This window comes from Homalodisca vitripennis, chromosome 4, assembly GCF_021130785.1.
Source record: "Homalodisca vitripennis isolate AUS2020 chromosome 4, UT_GWSS_2.1, whole genome shotgun sequence".
Lineage (NCBI taxonomy): Eukaryota > Metazoa > Arthropoda > Insecta > Hemiptera > Cicadellidae > Homalodisca > Homalodisca vitripennis.
Window position 1 is genome coordinate 62,132,824 of NC_060210.1, and position 22,603 is coordinate 62,155,426.

Consider the following 22,603-nt stretch of genomic DNA (forward strand, 5'->3'; position numbering starts at 1 on the left):
TGCCAACGTCTGAATTTTTAGACATTGGATTATTGTGCGTAGTTTGCCAACGTCCGTATTTTCGGACGTTTTGTAAAAAAAAAAGATTACTTTAATTAGTCAAAATAAACATACTTGTAATGTTTTAGAATCGCAATACAACGATCTTTCTGATAATTACATTACACAGTTTTTAAGTCATACTAGGTAGCCATATTTTGATTTTAAAGTTGGCTATTCTGTGCATTTCGTTTCTCAGCTGTCTACATTAGACAGCATTGTCGTTGTTGTTTACAGTTGTACTTAAGTTGTTCGTGAGTGTTTTGAGTGAAGTGAGATGTGCTAATGACTTCTTTCTATCAAAATGAAACGTTCTCATTCACCTGTTAGTGATAATACTATCGCTAGATCAGTAGAAAGTGAATATCTTTCAGACGGTTTCGTGAGTGAAATTTCAGAAAATGAAAAAGTGTCAAGTTCAAGTTCGGTTGTTGACGATACAGATAATGACCTGACCTACGATCCCGTTGGACCGACAACTTCCTCAGGTAATCAAGGTTTAGGACTGAATCGACTAAACTTGGTAATTGATACAAATTCAGATGAATCTAACAGCGATTCATCTGATAGTGAACCATCACGTCGTCATAGGGCTAGGCCTAACCAACAAGGCCATAGAGTGATACCTCAAAGATCTAGGCTTAACGGTAGGGATAGCAGTAGTAGCTCTGCAGAAGACTCTGAGAATGAACCTGACTGGGTGGAAGTGAATGAAACCAATGATATTGAACACAGGCCTAACCATTCCATACACTTTCAGGAACAGCCAGGAGTCAAGCACTGTCCTCCAATGAACTCTCCTCCAAATGCTTATTTCAAAATTTTCTTTACCATTCCTTGGATTGAAATAATGGTTCGGTTTACAAACAAGTACGCCAGGAACTTTATTGTTAAAAATCGCGATAGAATGAAAGAACACAGTAGGCTAAAATCTTGGAGACCTGTGACTGTAAACGAAATGCAAGCTTTCCTTCTGGTGTTAATAAATATGGCTATCAAAAGACAAAACACTATCGCTTCCTTTTGGTCTACTCTTAAGGCAATTGATTCCTTGATTCCCTAGAATGATGACGAGGAACTGTTTTCAGGCAATACTGAAATTTTTTCACTTGGTGGATACTACAAATTTACCTAAGTCAGGCCAACCAAACTACGATCCTTGTGCTACCACTGATCGAACACACACAGGTTCGAACCACTGATTGATCACATGAACTGGATTTCCAAATTGCATTTTACACCAGATAAAAATTTATCTATTGACGAAAGCATGATTGCAACCAAAACACATTCACAGCTTCTCCAGTACATGCCTAAAAAACATCACCGGTGGGGTGTGAAGTTATGGATGTTGGTTGATGCTACCACTCATTATTGTGTAAGTTTTTTTGTATACAAAGGAGCCAGAAATACAAAAGGCAATGAGAAGACAACGGTAAAAAAAAGGTTTAGGCTTTACAGTAGTGGATAAACTAATGAGTATGTCTAATTTGTACAATAAGGGATACCACGTGTTTGTGGACAATTTTTTCACCTCCCTGACATTGGCAACACATCTATATTCTAAGGAATCCTTTATAACTGGCACTCTAAGGCACAACCGTAAAGGTATCCCTGCTCAAATGATACAAAAATTTAAAGTTGGAGAAACAAAATACACGAGGAAAAGTGAAATGATTATTCTTGGCTACAGACAAAAGCAGGCACAAAAAAAGCAGGTTTTGCTGTTGTCTACAAATGATGTCGCTGCTTCAGAGCGTAAAGTAAAACGCAGAGGAAATTTTACTGTCATATCTAACAAACCAAAAAATGATACGTAATTACAATGCTAATATGGTTGGGGTTGATGGATCAGACCAAATGCTACACCAATACCTGGACGATAGAAGTTTTAAATTTTGGAAAAAAATTACCTTCAATCTCTTATCCAGAATGCTTTTGAATGCCTATATATTATACAAGCAAAACACTACAAAGCCTATATCACATCTAGAATTTCTGGTATCCATTGTTGACAAGCTAGGTGATCAGTGGCTTCAGTTGCAGGAAAGTGCCACCAGTCCTAGACCTATGGCAAGCATCCGTGGTGGTGGTGGTGGTAATGCTGACGTCAGAAAATTATTTGAAAAAATTGGAGAAAAAAAGGAAAAAAACTGTTGAGTATGTAGCGTAGCAAGCACTAAATCAGGAGGAAAACTAAAAAAATCATCCTATATGTGTGTTAAATGTAAGAGAGGAGTGCACACCAAGTGTTACCCTCTACACTTCTGCTGAACGTTCTCTTCAAATTTTGTACATTTTTATGTAAATAGTTACTTGTTATTTTAAGTGATCCCTAGAGAACAATATTTATTTATTTCAAGAGAGTTACTAGCCTATTGATCTGTGAAATATTTTGACTCTTGTGTTAAGACCTTCAAAAAAAAAACAAGAAGACATTTAACAGATTAGGCAAAACGGAGTGTTTTTTCCAGGTTAGCACACTTTTGGATGTTCTTTTTGTACTTTCACAATTTTTAATTTATCAGTTGAAAGTTTGTAAATTTCAATAGAATAAAAGTAGGAATTCAGTGATGTAATCAATGTTTTTCCAATGTTCATTTTACTGTTGTGTATCACAAGTTAAACTCAAAAAAGTAAAAAATACAAAATTTTAAATACTAATAATTAAATTTTTGTAAAGTAATACACACAATCTTTTGTCAAATAAAGTGCAGGATACAAAATACAACTATTTAAGTTAAAAACAAAAAAACGCCATGAATTTATCTTAAAAAATAGTGTAGTTACAATTGTTTAAAGAATTACAGTACATTTTGGCTAAACGTGGCTGGCAATCTTGGTACAAACATGCATGTGTACGCCTGGCATTCCTGGTACAAATTTCAAAAAAATTTTTTTGGCACTAAAAGGGTTAATAACTGAAAAATACCATTCCTCTTCAAAATTTTGAGTACCCACCTTAAGAGATTGTCTATATTTACATTTATTGTATTGAAAGTTTTACAATTCTTCTAAAGTATGTAAAAATAAAAAAAACAAAACTTTATTCCTAAATTCAGTTTTATATTTAACTTATAGTCTACTGCCAAAAGTGAAATAGAGGTCTCCCATATGATCAGTGCCAGGTACTAAAAGGCTTAGGTATTAATTTAAGTTATATACTCTGAATGGATTATTTGGAATCTTACCATCCATGATCATTTCCATGCTCATGACAGTTGGAGTATTATTGCTTTGATTCTCTTGAAGAGGAGAGGTTGTAATTTCATCGATATCAATGTTCCTCCTTTTAAGCAGCTGGTCATCTTTGCGTGCTTTCCTCAGCTCAACACTCACTTCATTTCTCCTCCTCCGCATTTCCTAAGGGGAACATTTTTACTGTACTTATGTACTAAACATCCACATTTCCAAGAAGAAATGTACAGCTTTAGGTAGGTTTAGATCATAAATATATTACTTAAAGTACTTAAGTTAAAGATAACCATTACAAGCCCTCATGTGATCTGAGCTTGAATTTGGATATTATCTTTAGGGGGATCATTTTATTTTTTCACCAGAAGTGCGAGGTAATCACGTTGGATGTTCTGGCACATGATCTGAGGTTGGGAAAGTATTGATCAGAAATGCTCCTGATCTTCAGTGCTGGCTCCGGCCAGGCACCACTCCACACTTATGACGAATACAGAAAAACATCTTTTAAGACAATACCTAAATTCAAACTCTGATAGATCACATAAGCGTTCGTAAATGTTGACAAACTTTTTATATTTATAATATGTATGTATGGTACAGCATAAATAAATTAATAGTAGATAGGGACAGAGTGGTCGACATCAACTCCTTTCTAGAGGCAGAAGACAAGAACCAATCATCATAATGAAATGTAGTTTTCACAGTAAGACAAATCAAGTTCTTATAATGTAGTAATATAAACTGTTAATTTAAATAAACTAGTTTATTTTTCTGGAGATAGTCACCATCCGTACATTATTTACTGTCACAAAATGCTTTATACCCACTACTACAGAATCTCCCCAAGTTAATTTAAAATAAATCACAATTAAATTTCTAAACATTTAAAAGGAAAGGTATCCATCTATACATGCAAATTATAATTGTAGTTGATTCTACCTCCGCTCCAGAGCATAAAATCAATTTTTAAATTATTTTTAGTAAGCAAGATAATTTTTATTTTTTCTAGCTATACAGTCAATGTGGCGTGCCTGATATTAATTTTAATCTTACTAAACTATTACATAATGTTTTTAAAAGGATTTGATACTAATATTTAATAACAATTACCATAAGTGTACATTTTGACTCGTTATGTATGAAAATTTAATGTTCAAAACCACATTAATTTTATGGCAGCAATAGGTTTCAACAGTTTCCGAACACATCATACTGATAAGAGAATCTAAACCAGAGTTATTAGTAAAATAAATTCTACGCTATACCTATATACTTACATCACAGCTTTTCCCTCTATTTTTGTATGAATGCAATCGTGTTTGGCCTTCAACATTTTCTTCAGTCGGCATTTTTATAATTTTATTCTGAAAATAAAATGATTATTTTTACTAAAATCACACATGCACATTTAATACAAATAACTAAATAAAAACTATGCTACTTATTTTTCAGTAAACAGTACATGCACATGATAGAAAGCTCATATTTTGGTATCCAACAAAATCTCTTAATTTTTAAATAAAATATCTGTTGAAAGTCACATGAATTTGAATTTAATTTAATTTATTTGATAGTTTTATTTATTATTTATTTCATTTTATTTATAAAATGAACTTTATTAATTTAATTTATTTATAATATTAATTTTGTACTGTTAACATACATTTTTGTAAAATTCAAAAATATTTGCAGCCCCTAATTTACTAAGCCTTTTTATTTTAGTCTATACAATTTAGATCATATTTGTAGTAATTATGAAATAAGCAATATTTTCACGTTTCTAACAAACTAAGTAATAACTCCTAGTGAATCTTTAAGGCAGTAAACAATATAGAAAATTACAAGATTACTCTTATCATTTATTTTAAATATCAAACACCTATTACAAAAGTTATTAGTAAAGTTTGAAGACAAAATCTTTGCTCGAGTATTCATAAAACTGATCACAGAATGAATGAAAATATGAGGTAATAACTGCTCTCCATCCATTGTTCACATATAAATGGTCTGAAAGTGGTTTAACATACGAACAGGGCATTACTTTTTTGGAGGGTCTCACAATACAACTGACAATGACTTACTGATTATATTTTTCAACAAACTAAAATTAATTTCTTATGCTAATAAATAGCATGTTACTTAGAAATTCAGTGCTCTAGGGGTTACAGATGGAGATATCTCATAAGCAATACTTGGTTAATAGTCTATAAAAACTTAGAATCATGAAGAAATATCAAACAATGTCGCCAGTACAAAGTCCTTTCACAGGCTGAATGACACCCAAAATCAAAATGTTATAAATAATACAGATACGAAAATAAAATTGCAAATTGAAACCAATACTCCAATAGTAATTTAAATGACCAATATATATGTGTGTGTGTGTGTGTGTGTGTGTGTATATATATATATATATATATATATATATATATAAATCCTTATCAGGAAAACATTGACTTACGATTACATCAGTACAAAAGCTACAAATATTTTATGGTCTGGCAATCAGAAGAAACTGCCAGAACTGAGAAAATGTCTAGAAGGAAAAACTCAAAATCCCGAGTCTCTGAACAGTTTAATTTGCTCCTGTATCTCAAAATGGACATTTGTTAAACTTAAATATACTCAAGTTTGGAATACAAGATTATGTGTTATCCTTCAATGATGGATATTCTAGTAAGTTGTAGAACGTTTAAGATTAAAACTAGGACATAATTTGTTTGCAATTATGCAATCCTTGGATAGTGAGCAAATCCAGAAAAGTGAAAAAAAAAACTGCTGAAGAATTAGAAAAAATATCAAACAAAGCAGAATTTTACTAAAAAGAAAGCTTGAAGCAGAAGATCGAGACAATCTATCGTATTCAGCTGGTGGCCGATAAATGCTAAGTTTCAATAACTTTGTTGTGTTATTGTTAGTTTTCATTGATTTCCCATAAGTTAGTATTTTCAGATTGTGATGTTGCATGTCAGTAACTGTTATAGGTAGCATCACCAAATTTTCAGGAGACATTCACAATATAATGTAGTTCCCTACAATAGGGTTTAGGGAATTTTTAATTATATCTTAATGAAAAATTATTTTTAAAATATTTAGGTAAAAAATAGGTAATTTGTAAAAAAAATTAAAATGTTTGCTTTAGTTTTTATAGTTAAATCTTGTGCAGGGAACTAAACAATAAACTGTTTAAACACATAAGAAACTGTAAAACTTTGTCTAATAGTTGTGCTATACGTCATAAATTTACAGTATCAAGGTCTTAAGGCATTCACATTTCCCTTAAAAGGCATACAAAGTAACAATGTTTCCTAAAGAGATCATTACAATGAAGCAACATTGTTATATAAACAATCAATCCATAATAAACAAATATAAACCACCTCTTTATTATTGCCAGCAGCTATAAAGTTCATATTGCTTTATCGGTAAAGCTTAACTCAAACATATTGCACCCCAGTAATTTAGCATTGACTTATCAACGTTCCTAAATGCCAGGGAAACTTGTCTAAGTGGTCAAATGTTTAGCCAGTATCCTTCTGAGCGCTACTCAAGATTCTTCTCAGATAAAATATGTGATTGTACACACTATAGTTAGTATGAGACACATTACAAGCCTTGCCATATAGGAGGTTACTTTATCTCACTCCCTCCCTCACCTTGCGGCATTGCCACATTGTCATATCAGCTGATTCTCGGTATGAGACGACACGTCTCACTTTGTTCCAGTTGCTTACATCCGTTTAGTTCTTTGGCATTAGATTATTGGTTTTTTAATTTTTTGTTCACATTCTATGTTATAGTGTAAACATGTGTTAATTTAAACCATGAAAGTATAGGATTCAGGAAGATAGATGAGAAGTAAATATGAGCAGTAAAGATCACTCCATTGCTGAATTCATTCAATTAACTATCATTAATTAATCTATTATAGCTGACAATCCCGCACCACAACCCATGCACGCATATATGCGATTTGTTCTATAATAGATGTGTTTTACAATGTATTAGTAATGTCATGAAGTTTAGATGGCCAAAGACTGTTTTTGATCATGTCTTAGTATTTTCTTTACAATGTAGCTAAAATAACTATTTAAGTGCTCAACTTTGGGGTATTCTTTCCTAGTTGAAATGTTCTTTAATTTGGTATCACATTATAAAATACTAGAGTACACACCAGTTTAGTGTGAGTTGCCATTACTATGTACATTATGTATGTTGTGTAATCAGTTATGAAATTATCTCCTTTAGCCAGTTAATGGTTTACATACGATTTGGTTATTTATTACAGGTAAATATTTTCAGTTAAATTCTTAACAAATTTTAGATTATTGCTTAAAAATATTTTATTTACAAGGTAGGAGTAGCTGTACCACATGTCACATAACAGGCTTCGCTGAGGTTATGCAAATTTCATTCTCAATTAGTCTAATGGACAGATAGACAAGACAGCCATCAAACAGAAAATAAATCTTAGTCTTTCTGACAGACAAATTAGAAATTGTGTCACTCTATTGAGTAATAGGCTTTAGTGACAGTCAAAGTCCATGGTTGGACATGCACCACCATAGAACTCATTTTTCTTTATGAAGTTTCATGGAAAATGAAATATTTCTAAAGATAGGTAATATTAAAATACCATTATTTTAATATTAATTGTAGTAAAAATAATGTAAATATTTATTTGTGGAGTCGTCTGATGATGAAACCTTTGGTTTAGAAAGGTCCCGTCAAAAAATAAAACCATATTGGAATGTATTGTTTTATTAACATTTAGTACTATTTAAAAATATTCCATAATTTCCACTTGCTCCGAGAGTCTTCAAATTTCTCAAGATACATTAAATGATACACCAAGTGATACATTAAATTTTTTTCATTGAGTTAGATTTCGTACAAGTGCTTAAGTAATAATATAAGTTCTGGTGGGGTAGAGGGTACTAAAACGCAAAAGTGCTGAAATCAAACATTGTCACGAACTTAAGTATACAACTTATAAAATACACAAAAATATCATCTGTAAAATCTTTGAGGCCAGTAAATTTGGCCTTTGCAAAATCATTAACTGCCATGATAATGTTAATGAAAAAAAAAAAAAACAGTAGCAGTCGTGGGACTGCCGATAGAAGTGAAAACGGAACTATTAAGTTGAGAGTAATTAACAATACGTTATAGTAGCAGTACATCTGTAATTGTAAATGTGACGCGTTTTTAATTTTCCAATTTTAAAATCCACGAAAAAATATTATCAAATAACTAGAAATCTATTTTATCACGCTAGTAAGATAAATCTTATACCGTAATAATACTCATTTCATGATGAAGAGGTTAAATATTAATTAAAAACATAATTAAAATGAATAATGCTAAATTTTAAATACAAATATTCGTACAAATATTAAAAATTTTTAAAAATATATTCGTTGTTTTCATTATTCATTTATAAGTGAGTAAACACCGAGTGAACAACAGTGAGTTGAACACCGTTGAAAATAATACAGTTATTGCTACGGATAAAGTATATAATTGCAATAACAATTAAACCCACAATTTTTTTAAAACTAATAAATTAGTTAAATTAACTTGGTTCTTTCGTAAAGGTATTTTTATTGCACAATAAACTAATTTATTGAGTTAATACGGTATCAGTGAGCCAATGCGCCAACTACAGTTCCGGCAGAAACGTTCACTCATCACTTCATACGCTACTACAGGCTAAACTAAACTTCCAATAAAAAAATGATAAATTACAAAAAAAATATTAATCTATTTTCACACAACTTTCTCGCTGACAAATTTTGTCTGACCAAAAAATAAAAAAAATCCTCGCTTACTACTTTTTTCTTGTCATTGTAAACGCTATGTAAAATGTAAACAATAATCAAAATTATTTCGAAATTTTTTTAATATTTAAAAATGTAACCAATAGATTGCCAATATTAAGAGCTTTAATTTGACGCATCTTACAGAATTGTACGACATTGGCTTCACTTTTAAATCGCGAGAGGAAGCCGTAAAGGTCACTGATTTTCGCAGTCTGTTTTCATACTCCGCCGGGACAGTTTTTAACACAGCGAGACTGACTTTTTCATGCAGGTTAGTAGTCCGCGGCCAAGTCTACGGTTAAAAAACACAGCGAGACTGACTTTTTCATGCAGGTTAGTATCATTAGCATGTCGGTGACGCGAACCGAGGATTTTACCCTCTACCAAAACGCTCAACGCGCCTAAAGAAGTTTTCACTTCAAAAAAGTGACTAATGTAAGTAGAGCTAAGAAAATTCATGGTCTAAAGAAAAAATCATGTCTGAATTTAATGTCACTGAACAATATACTTTGTCAGGCAAGTAAAGTGAAAAATGAAAAGAACCATTCCAGAACCATAAAAAAGGTAAAAGAATCTCTTATGACATTGTAAAGCTTGTTACTGATTTGTATCAAAATGATGAATTCAGTCGCATATTATCAGGAGCAAAAGACAAAGTTAGTATTAAAAGAAATGTGTATATACAAAAAAGATATCCTTTGCAACCTAAGGGAACTGTACTCTTGTTTTAAATGGGAATATCCTAACATTAAGATAGGTTTTTCTAAATTTTTTACATTTAGACCAAAGTGGTGTATTCTTGCTGATTCTGCAGGAACTCATTCAGTGTGCTTTTGCAGTATCCACCAAGATGTAAAACTTGTTTTGGATGCTATTAAAATTGAGAAAACCTTATATCAAATCCCTTGTATGCGACTCAGTAAACCCTAGAACTGTTTGCTACGTGACTGTAACAAGTGTCCAACTGATGAAAAATTGTCTGAAATTGTCAGACAAAAGTTGGATTACTTAGATGATAAAGAAGAAATTGAGTACAACCAGTGAATGAACACAGACAGCCTGGATCTGGTATAACAATCGGTAACTATTGGAGAATACATTACTCTCTTGGTTACAAAATGTCAGGCATTAATTGCACTCTCATTCATATCTATCCAAGTGTCAAGCAAAATCCCTTAAAATCATGAAAGAAAATCTTATGTCCAATAAAGCAATCTTACTTATCGATTTTGCAGAAAACTACTCTTTTGTAATACAAAATGAAATTCAGTGTTACCACTGGTTAAGGAGCGAGCAGCTGTACTCTTCATCTTTTTGTTTTATATATATATATATATATATATATATATATATATAAAACAAAAAGGTTGGGCTGGTTATGTAGTTTTGAAATCTGAGTGATTCTAAACTAAATATGAAAAATAACTTTTTCCACTTCATTTAGCCGCTATCTGCCAATTTGAACATTTTTATTTTTAACAAATTATTGGCACATATCTTTGAATAAGAGGAAAATTAAAAAATGTTTTATTTTCTATTAACTAAATGGCAGCTTTTGAATATTTTAAAAGTGAAATAAAAAAAGCCAGTATAGTTATAAAAAATGTACCAGACAACAATTTGGCAAATTTTATTGCAATTTCAATGGTACTAGTTTCAATGGAATTCGTCAAGGCATAAGCGAGCACGACCACTTTAAAGATACGCTTGCACAAGTCAGGAGCGGGGTACGGTCCAATAAGCGGACCCGGTTTTTTATATCGAAATTGGCAAACGATATTACTTAATCATAACCATCGATATAATCAATCGATACTGATTAATTATTTTTAACAATTAACTCAAATAATCTATATGAACAGCTGTAAACACTTTCAAATAATACAATTAAGGTAATATTTTAAATTTCACATAAGTAACATTGTGTATTAAAAATGGCTGTCAATCTTAGGAAGCTTCACGAAATTGCTTTAAAAGACGATAAAACATGTTTTTATAGCTTCAGAATGTTGGGTTAGGACCTAAGAATCCATTATGTGATATTTGTAGAAAGGTAACAAATGTAACTGTCAGAGGAGCTAACATGGTCATCTTCAGATGCAAAAAAGAAGGTAATGGTGGACACAACTTTAGTAAAAACGTTTTCGTTCTGTTTAATTTAGTTAAAGTTATGAGTTTCCCTGATTTTGGTTATGTTCATTTATTATTTGTTACATTATTAAATTCACATTTTAATTTAAAACATATGATTGTTATTACTTTTATATCGATTGATAGTCTATGATTCGATATGCGAATATTAGGTATCGATGATTATATTCTTCGATATAAAAAACCGGGTCCGCTTATTGGACCCTACCCCAGGAGCGCCAAACAGGTCATAGTTGAGAGTTATCAGTTGTTTGCTGCTACTGGCTTCTACAAGAATTATCAGGAAGAAATAAAGGTATATCAGGAAATAATACTATCAATAAAAAACAAACTAGTATTTTAAAATTTACCATAACATTTAGACTACATGAGAGGTTGAGCATGAGCAAATTGAAGTAAGACTTTAGTAAGCCACCTACATTCGTTATTCGATTGTTCTTATGAAATAAATATGACGTTACAATTTTTTAAACTTAAGATATGATATTAACTAATAAATTATAGAAAATATTTATTGTAAACCATAAATAACAAGCAACTAATTTTTTGACAATCCTCCAATTCACAAAAGCGGTTACTCACTGGTATCTGGGCAAGCTATAAGTACCATAGTTTCTCTGATATGCAAGTCTAGCCAAAAGTTAATTTTATTGTTTTTATTTATTTATTTATTATTATTTCAACGACATCCGCCAATATACAATAATTTCACAACATTTTCATGCAACTTAAATATAACATCAACAAAATAAATAACAACTAATTAAATTACAGAAAGTAGTGATTATGCAACAATGGAATAATAAATAAGTATTAAGATTTGTGAAATAATGTTACAATAGTGAAAAATCACAAACGTCATCTCCAACTGATATTAAGGGGAAAAAACTCTATCACTCATTACTGTTGCAGTCTCTTTTTAAGGTGTGCGATGCTGTCATAAAACATATCACCATCGGATATATGTTTTTAATGTTAGTGTTAAATTTAGGTTATTTTATTAGGAATTTTAACTTATTATTTTGGTTATTAATGTTAATGAATTATAGTTCTTCTTGAATACAATTGGTATATTATCGAAGTTGAATAATATATTAAACCTTTTGATAACAATCAACTAACAATTAGACCGCTTATTAAAGTCTTCCCACAAATTGCTGCATCTTTAAAGATTGCAAATAAGATATTTATTTGTAATGAAAGAGAAAATGTGTATAAAAAATTAATCACGTGCAAAATGGAACTTTAAGTGATTGTATCCATAAATTTAAATGTTTTTATCAGGGAATATATGCAGAATGTGGTATAAAGAATAACAGAATTTTAGTTATTTTGAAAACAAAGTGAGTACATGATTAACTGATGTCATATGATTTTGAGATATAACGAGTTCTCAAGCTAAGGCCTACTGATATTGTTACTCATAAATAACACTTAAGGAATATCAAAAATGTCGGCAAACTTCTTTTACTATGGATTTTATAATGTAGTAGTCAGCTCTTTGTAAAAGAAAACCTGGGTTACTAAAATATAGTCCTAGGCCTACATCCTAATCAGCAGAGTTACTGTATCTGCAATACTGTATTGTTACCTAGGCTACCAATTATTATTGTGACATATGAAAACTTGGTTTTGTAATAGACATACAAGTATCAATTAGACTAGCCTATTCCAAGAAAACCAAGGAGAGCCTAATACCATACTATATTTTGGCTTACAATTTAGGGCCCAGTAATATTTTTGGCAAGTTGCAGTTCAATGGAACTTGTTAAAACATATTTATATAGGCTACAAAAAGGTCTGCTTGCAAAAACCACAAAATTCACTATACAAACAACTAAAAAAAAATAAGGAGTCTTTGTACAGTTTAACAAAGGGTATTAAAACCATAACGTTATTTGGAACATGTAGAAATAGTCAGACTGGTCTAATCGGACTTAATATAACCATGACATGTTATGATCAAAACTAAGTTAATCCCATGCATTTCCCAAAATACCACTAGGGTATATATAGCTCAAGTTTATACAGGAACTTTTAACATAATACCAGATCCACATTTCCAACATAAAGTTCCACTTTACTGTATTATACTGCGTTACTATTAAAATTAAAGACTTAAAAGTTTGAAAATTACCAGACTTATTAGTTTAAACTACTTGCAAACAGAATCATCGGCTTTCTTTTGTTACGACAAACACATTACATGTTGCGGTCAACTTTCAGTTTTTACGTAATTTATAACACGTCCTCAACTAAGTACCAAGCATTCAATTTTAATGTCACTTTCTACAACTGTATTTCAAGGAGTCCATTCAATTTAACTTACCTAGAATAACGTGGTAGATTTTGTATGAAAGACAGATTTCAGTGGTTCAGGACTTAACGTACTTGCTCTCTTCAATCTTCCAGCACCTTCAGAGTTTTTCTTTTGTCGCTCATATGATTTTCTTTTCTAACGTATTATTCTCGAGAACCAATCACAACAACAAAATATTCCACCATTTGAATTCTGCTACTCCCATTGGTTAAAAACTTATGTACATTTCGAATAGCCAACGCCATATAAATAATGTAAAAGAATACTCGAATTCTTCTAAATCCATGCTATAATAAAAATATATATAAATCACAAGAACTTATATTATCAGAGTGTGCTCAAAATGGGAATAATAGTGCAAATTTTATTTATTATAAAAATGCTGAACCGAAAAGTTAAACCAAAGAAATAAATAGGTGATAAAATAAACAAAATAATATATAAGTAAACAGATTAAAATTATTACGAACTTAATTTGTAATTGGCTAACAATGTAACGTAACATGATGTTATTTGTAATTGAAAATACAACGTTCACAAAGGGTAAATACTCTAAAAAGCGCCAGCTATAAAACTATTCAAAAATAGCATGAACTTTTTGATTTTGTTATATCCGTGATCCTGAATATGGTTTTGTGCTCGGTGACGCGATGCTTACTGAAGTTGTGACCAAATTAGTTAGATTACATTAATATCTGCACAATAGCTCCACACAAGTCATGCCCGGGACTCTAAACTTAATTCATAAACTTACCCCATCAGTAGATTTGAACAGTTAGACCCTTAAGCCTGTGCTAGATTCTTCAACTTGATAGAATTAATCAAGAGCTGGAGTGCAAGAATATAAGAGTCTAACCGTAACAATTTATTATTGCATATAGGCCATTCTGGATTAGCTATTCTCCACGAATGTGGGAGTTGGGAATGAGGTCTGCACTTTGGGATTCGGAACTTATTATTTTGGTTCTTCTGTTGAATCGTTCAAGATGATAGCTTTATTAAATTTCTAAGCTAAACCTTTGGTTCTCTAACCTTATTCTTTTCGTGTTATTTGTTATTGAATGAGCTCATATTCCCATTATTACCTTGTATGAAACGTTTCTTGTTGCATGAGTTGTCGTTTGACAGTGTTTCATTGATTAATTACTAATAAAAAAAATTGCTATTAATTAATAATTGATTGTAATTGGTACTGTAATATTATGTAAACTAATAGTTTATTGTTATAATTAGAACGGGAATAAGAATTGTATTCACTTTTAAATTTGTTTTATTATTAAATAATTATAAATTCGACATAGATATTTTAATATATCATCAAAACGAAAAAGAGCTCAAATCTAAAAGGAATATTTTCTTTGCCAATGCTTTTTTTACCGTAATTGTATGTTAGAGCGAATTATGTTGGGTCGATTAGTTTTTTTAAGAAGATCCTTGACGGAACCGGGTTCCGACCACCTTTCTCACACACTAAACATCTCACTTCAAACTTCTAGCATACAAAAATATACACCTTATATCAATTCGGAAATAATGTTTTACTGATTGAGTAGTATTTACCTATGTATCGAGGTAAAGAAATATATTTTATGTGTTTTTGTGAATTATCATAAACAAAAAATATGGAGGAAAACACGGTTTTCTGTTTAAATTTTAAGCATTCTCCACTTTAACTCATCATTATTCCAAAAATAATCACAATAAAAAATCTTATATATTATTTGTTGTATGTCTCTTGAAGAACGACATACCAAATATTGAGAATTGTAAGTTAATAATTAAGTGCACGATTTTGTTGTAAACCCTTACGAATGTTATTAAGCAAATGGGAGTAGTAAATAGTGTTGGTTTCAGAGTTGTCTGAGAATTTTATTCTAGTTCCTCATCCACCCCCAGACACACTGTGTGTTAGGAGGGATAGATGGTGTGTGGTCCCTCCTAATGAAGTTATTACATTTTTTTGTAGTCTAGGTGTCGCTGACGTCGAAAAATGCGGGGTTTGTTTTGAGCTTCTTCGCCGCCGCCTTTTGTTTGGGATCTATTCCTACGGACATTGACTCCAGGAGTCAAGTTTGTGACAGCGTCAAATTTCAGACGCTGCATTAACGAAAGTTTAAATGGTTAAAGTATTAAATTAACTATTCTCGCCATAGTTACTTTACTCGCGTGTAGCAAAATATATGAACTACTATTGGTTAAAAATAAAAAAATTAATACATCTCCATTTATATCCTAAAAAGAGAAACCAATATTTTACCTTTATTATTTCATTTACCAATAAGCATTGCAAGACGATATAAGCTCCATGTTTCGATAAAGTTGCCTGCCTAAAAGAGTTACATGTTCATGTGTTATGTTATGCTGATACATCACGAACAGCTATTGCATAAGGTTCTGATGCTATTTGAAAGAAAGTTTAACAGCCGTTGGTTAGATCAATATACTTCTTGGTTGGTGTACTAAAGTTGTTTGAAAGGTGATCTATGTAACACTGTGTTCTTTCTCCTCCCAGATTGTTACAGTTAAAGGAGTTTTGGGGTCATTCATGGTAAGACCATACATGAAGATTGTAGAAACACCATCAGCAGTTACTACCATAAAACCTTAATAGCTGCTACAAAAATGTTCCAGTTGATGCACAGTTGTAAAGTGGTCAACAGAAGATGATTGAAGAAAACAAAAACAAATATTGTCATCAGTTATTTCTTGTATAGTATTTTGTGAAACTCATGATTTACCTCTCAGACTAAAGGAAGAAGATCAGGGGGTTTTCTTACCTTTTAAATCTGAGAGTTGGCTCTGATGATGAGAAGTTAGTCACTTTGGTAGATGTTAAGAAAAACGCAGTCTACACTTCACCAAAAATTCAAAATGAGATTATATGGTGAAGTTGTCAAAGAAAGAATTGTTAAAAAGCAAAAGCTTACAATGTACTGACTGATGAAACTGCAGATATAACTCTGAAAGAAAATCTTTCTATCGTATTGCGGTTTTATGATGAGAGAATTAAGAAAAAATCAGAGAGGAATTTGTAGGCTATGTTGAGCTAAAATTTCAAGGTGAGCCTACAATTGCTAGTGCAATATGAGCATTTTAGTTGAACAGAGTCTGTCAGCAGAGATATTTGTTAAATTTGATGAATGTTCTACAATGGCTTGTAAAGAAGGTGGTGTACAGATAATTTTGAAGAAAAAGTACAATGAATCTTTATTTTCCATTGCTCAAGCTACCAACTTAATCTTGTGGTCAATAATGCTAGTAAACTACTGGAAATAAAAAACTTAATTGCAACAGTTAAGGATACATTCTTCTTTTGTGATTAGCCAGCCAGTAGGAATTCAGCTCCTAATCTATCAAGACTGTGAAACCAGATGGTCAGAAAAACACAAGAGCATTAGGCTAATGAACTTCTCTCAGTCGTATAAAACTATGCTAGAAAAAAATGTACCTATCAGTTGCAATATGCAGTTGCTAAACCAATTTTAATCGTAGGTTTAGTCATAATTTCAAAGTACTCTGCGATTTGTTACCCCATTTTGAAAGTTCTATAAAGTAAAAATGTGGATTTGATTATGGCGAGGAAACATATTTGTAAAATCCTTGATGTTACCAAGAAGGATCAACAAGAAATTGAATAGGTTTTTGATGAATTACTTAAAATAATTCTCATGATATCACAGAGAAAATTAGCATTGAGTAATAGGTACACGGATTGTTTAGAAGCAAATACACATAAGTAATCCACCATCTGAGACTGTGGTTTAATGCTGGAGACGGTTATTGATCATCCCTTATCTTGACTCCAAACTTTATCATTACATGTTAGCTTCTGTGGGTGATATCTCTGCAAAATAAGATTTTTGGTATAATCTGTGGAAAAAGAAGGTTTTAGTAGAAGAGAAATTAAAGGATATTGAAGTGGCTGCAGTTCTGGAGGACGCTAATATTTGTTGCCACTGCAACAAGGCATACACTACTCTATTTAAATGTTTTCCCATCCACTACAGCTACTGTTAACCAATCTTTCGTATGCCTACCCTTCAAAGAGCATATACCTAACTGAGAAGTATAATGGGAGAGGACAGATTGACTGGGTTGTGTTTGATAAGCATCCATGGGGAATTCATTAACGTCAATCACGACTGGATTGAAATGAGTTTTGAACAGTTTTCTACAAAGCCAAGAAAAATGAAACCAGTATAAGACATGTAACTAGAATAAAAATATTTTTCAAGCCAATAATTGTAATAACACAGTTGATAAAACAGTGTTATAATTATACATCATTTTATTAAAATTTTGGTTTCATTGACCTTTTCCGTGCTAAAACTTTACGATCAGAATCGTCATAGTTTACCTCCTCTCCCCCTTAGTTTTGATTCTGGGTAAACACTTATTCACACTGATCATTCAAATTTCTTAGTTAATTCAAATTACCTGGAATTATGACTTCTTGATAATATATATTGTTTCTTTTGATATATTCCGCTACTTGCCTTATAATGACTTCCCATATATTTGAGGCAGAGTTGTGTCTAACTCAAGTTAAAATAAGATCTTGGAACTTGAAATTTGAAGTTCAAAAGTTATTATAAACAAGGAACAATTTTAAATACACTTACTGTATTTTCGTGGCTATTATGGTACAACTTTCAATGGGTATTAAAAAGTTGTTATTTATGTCAATAACACTACATAAATTTAAATTGTAATGTACATACTAGTGTTAATTTAAAATTACTAAAATGGTATAAAGCACAATTTGCAGGATATATGATGGATGACTAATTGTTAAAAATATCCTCATACTTGAAAAACTAGTGGTTGTTTCTTAAATACTTAGTATTGTACTGAGTTTTTTAGTAACAGTGAGCTGAAATCTTGTCTTTGACTTTAGCAATTCTCAGTATTACCATCCTGTACTGCAACAACTTGCTCCTTTACTCTGACTGGTTAGTGTTCCTTACATAGATTAATAAAGTCAAAAACTTCTTGCTGCCGTTCCTTAATTTACTTATTTTTCTTATTAAATTGAGAGAGGAAATATACATTATTTGGTTTATTATTTTATTTTAAAGTTATTTTTGTTTATATCCAGGGATTTTGAGATGCATTGTACAATAAATTTAATCAAAATCAGTAATTAAAAGATTTAGAGAGTACATTATTGTATAACATCACATTATCTGTGTCAATATAGATTTAAAGACCTTGCTGTCGCCAGTACAGGACATTTGATATAGTTTGTTTTAAACAGAAAGTATTAATTTTTAATAATTAGCGTTTGTTTTATTAAGAACAGTGCATTAAAACAGTAATTACAGTGCTTCACGCTGACAGTAAATAATAACCTTGTGTTTATTACTCTGTAAACATTTTTTTAAATCACTAATCCTAATTTGTTTTTATGATCCTATTATTTTGTACAATACACAAATATGAATATGAAAAATTGAAACTATAATAAATTTAAACATTACATAAGAAAAATATTTAGGAAAGTAGATGGAAAAAAATTAATCATGTGAGGCAATATTTACTATGTAATGAGTATAAAAGCACAACAGAATTACAGACAAACTTTGACGACTCTGTTGACTTCATCGATGGCTATAACTAATTAGTAGTAGGCTTAGGGTCGGGTGAGCAGGCGGCTGTTGGGGGAGTCCCTCCGATGTCTACACAGTGCTTGCCCTTGGGGCAAGTGAGGCGATTGCATGGAGGAATGTAACGGCAGGCAGGTTCGGGCTTGCAAGGCGGCTTGGAGCAGTTGGCTACAGGCTTCAAAAAACATTCCTCCGCAGCAGACTTACACTTGAACTCCAGATCGGCAGGACACTTGGGAGCACACTGGTTGACTGCAGGAGGAAAATGCGAGTTTTATACAGTTTAAGTGGCAAGTTATTATTTATGAATATAATATTCACTGTATTGTCACTTTATTGCCTCTATTTTTCCTGACATAAGAACTAGTAATATAAAATAAGAATATAAAACAGTACTATAGAATAATAATGATATAAGTAATTATAAAATTCTGAATTTAATATCAATATTTCATCCTTGACAAAAAAATTGCAAAACAAAACAACATATATTTAGTAAATATGAATGTTAAAATATTAACCAGCAGTAATAGAGGTTCATCAAGGTGGATTTGCATGTAATACAGAATTGTGGTTTAATATGGTTTTAACCATATTCAGAATTTAGTCTACTTAAGAAATCTGACATTGTCTTTGGCTGTTATACGAGTTTGGTAAGAATTTGACTTAGTTAATTTCATAGTCCCCAAAGTAAAGCAACTGTGCTGGAATGGTTGTTTGCCAGTTACCACATTAAGATTTTGAAATATAAAAAACATATTTTAATGAGTAGCAATAACAACCATTGGAGAACTACAGCTTTAGGTTCTGTCGAAAATTCAAGGATTTTGGTAACTGTACTGCAGCTGACTACAGTCTCTCCAGGATCTCAAGAATGTATATGGTTGAAGATAAATACTTCACATTTACATACAAACATAACATATTATTTTAACACATTGGAAACTGTATAGCTCAAGTCTCAAGGACGTAGTAAGTTAACTTACCGTCCACACATTTGGTTCCCAAGCAGCACTTGGAGCAACATTCACCTTGAGCTGCACACTGCAATACAATAATATAATAAATTTATATGAATGAATTGATTAAGACAACTATAACCAAAATAAAGGAAACTTTTATGGGACCATACAATAAAAGATTACTTATCCTTCTTCAAAAAGCAAACACTCAACCCTTATCCTAAGTAAATACAGTACATAGTAATCCCCTTTTTGCAATTTAAGACATCACAAACTAAACCAACATTTTTGCACTTGAAATTTGTGAAAAATGGCAATGCCTCTGTCCAGCTGAACCCCATTAAAATAAGTAATAAATAAAATTAATTTGTGAAGAAACATTAGAAGGTTTAACTAGGTAACAAAATGAACATTTCATCCTTAGGTACCTAATTAAGTGACAATTTTGCACAGACTGTAACATTACATAAACAAAAATCGGAAACATTTGTTTGATTGAATAGCATATTTATGATTCACGAACTAATTTCTTTGTTTTACAAATGAGTTTTTCAATTTTAATGTTCACTGTAGTTAATTATTAGCACGGTACTTGTTTTAATGAAATATTAATATTTATATCCATGCAACATATTACAAATGTCACTATTATTTTTCTAAATTGTCTTTTAATTTAAACTTTTGTTTGACTAAAAAATTTAGATTTCAAAATACCAAACCTAGTTGAGCACAAGTAGCATGGGCACTGGGGTTTAGGAGACGAAGAATACTGGATATGAAATGAGACGAATAATAATAAAATTAATTTGAATAACTTTAAGAATAGACTACCTCGATTAATTTTCTTCCTTCTTTATTTTGCACAACCCCTAGGCCATAATTTCAACAATGTTCTGATTTAAGATTTTAACAATTCGAATTTGAACAACAATAACTTGAAAATAGGTTCTTGCAGCAAAGCAACTTATAATAACAAATATTCTATTTAACTAACGTTTAATTAATTTTCCACTTAAAAAAATTAAACAATCCTTTCTTGATTTTAAGGCCATGTAATGATTATAATAATTAAATAGCATTTACAAACAGTAAATATTGGTACATCAAGCATTGTAAATTCTAGAAAGAAACCTGGCATAATATTCTATTGACTGCTACCTTGAAAGAAATTAACCTAGACTAACACATACATGGACGGCTATATGAACTCACACTAGAATCAGCATATTAAAATCCTACTTAATTAATAGTACTTAATTCGAAAATTGAGTAGTAAAACAACAAAAAGAAAGATTTTTGATGCCTATTGTTTAAATATATATTTTGAAACTTTTAATGCTCCAATTAATTTATAAGGTTAGGTAGGTTTTTATTTCATTAGATCACATCAGTATACACTGGTGAACCACCGACAAAGTATGTTGAACAACAAAAGTACCAGTATCAAGTATGAGATCATGTGTATGTACATAAATGTATGTACTTAGGTATAGAATATTTTTTTAGTTGGTATTTTATTTAAAGTTTAAATTAAAATAATTTATGTTGCAGTTTTGTTTGTAAAGCATACATTATGTTACTTAGTTTGTACGGTACTTTTTTAATGAAAAGGGGATGTGTAAAAAAGTGAATACTTTAATTTGAACGCATGATACTTATTCATAAATAACATTCATCAATCAAATTTTAAAGGATTTTGATTTAAATGCCATTTAATGGCTAAAATGGATATATTTATTTATACTCAATACATCAGTTTGTTTTCACAATAAAATTGTCTACCTAAACAAAGCTTCAGTTATTTTTTAATTGCTTTAAGTTCTAACAATTAATAACTAAAACAAAAGGGTTTTCTTTCACTGTATCTGAAAAGGAAAATTGTTTTTCACTCCCAATCCCACTTTTCTGCAGTGATTAATACCCCTCCTCTTACAATGTTTTATTTGTGACAAACAAACCATACAATTTAATTTTTGCCAGCTATCTCAACATTAATAAATTAAAAGAACATTTACTAATTGTTTATAATAAAAATTAAGATGAAAAAGTTATAAACTAATTCCAAACCAGTTTTAGCAATCAATATCTACCAATCTCACAAGTGACTGACTTTTCTTTGATCGATCTCACATTTTTCAAACACAATGCTGTATTGGAAGTGAAAGTCGTGTTCCTTATTATTATGGTTAGTAAATAGTCTTTAAAAAGTGAACTCTGTAAAAACCCAACTTAAAATGGTGAAACAAATTTGGGACTTCTTAATAATTGGTTTAAAATAAATTAACATATAATGTTCACTACACAAAGTTGCAAAAGGTTTTGTTGTTGACCTACTTTCTTATTGGCAGCAGAGCAAGCTTGCTGTTGTGCAAGGGACTGTGTGATGTAGAAGACAAGGAGGAGGCCTAGCAGGCAGATCTTGACTGTAGCCATGGCGGATGTGATCTGGTCTGGTCAGATCCAGGTACTGACTGCAGGCTGCTGGCAAACTACCAGCTGACTGACCTT

The 22,603-nt window shown here is 31.2% G+C and overlaps 2 protein-coding genes across 2 annotated transcripts in view; both read right to left on the reverse strand.

Annotated features, from left to right (window-relative positions):
- Window positions 1-13,690, reverse strand: part of LOC124359376 (importin subunit alpha-1) — a 35,767-nt gene extending 22,077 nt beyond the window's left edge. Inside the window, exons 1-3 of the mRNA XM_046812067.1 lie at window positions 13,537-13,690; window positions 4,512-4,598; window positions 3,231-3,402 (exon numbers count right to left, since the gene is read on the reverse strand). Of these exons, the coding sequence (XP_046668023.1) occupies window positions 3,231-3,402; window positions 4,512-4,583 (244 nt within the window). The 5' untranslated portion in view covers window positions 4,584-4,598; window positions 13,537-13,690. The remainder of the gene's footprint in view (window positions 1-3,230; window positions 3,403-4,511; window positions 4,599-13,536) is intronic.
- Window positions 13,691-19,047: 5,357 nt separating this feature from the next.
- On the reverse strand, window positions 19,048-22,603 carry LOC124359378 (probable spore coat protein DDB_G0283555). The gene is made up of 3 exons (XM_046812071.1): window positions 22,430-22,603; window positions 20,120-20,177; window positions 19,048-19,385 (listed from the first exon to the last, which is right to left on the reverse strand). Exons 1-3 carry the CDS (start codon window positions 22,526-22,528, stop codon window positions 19,144-19,146), a joined length of 399 nt encoding a protein of 132 aa, XP_046668027.1. The 5' UTR covers window positions 22,529-22,603; the 3' UTR covers window positions 19,048-19,143.

Coding starts and splice junctions, on each gene's coding strand:
- LOC124359378 (XM_046812071.1), bottom strand. CDS start 22,528: ATGGCTACAGTCAAGATCTGCCTGCTAGGCCTCCTCCTTGTCTTCTAC. Junction 20,178..22,429: donor GCTCTGCTGCCAATAAGAAA/GTAGGTCAACAA, acceptor ATTGTATTGCAG/TGTGCAGCTCAAGGTGAATG. Junction 19,386..20,119: donor GGGAACCAAATGTGTGGACG/GTAAGTTAACTT, acceptor TTCCTCCTGCAG/TCAACCAGTGTGCTCCCAAG.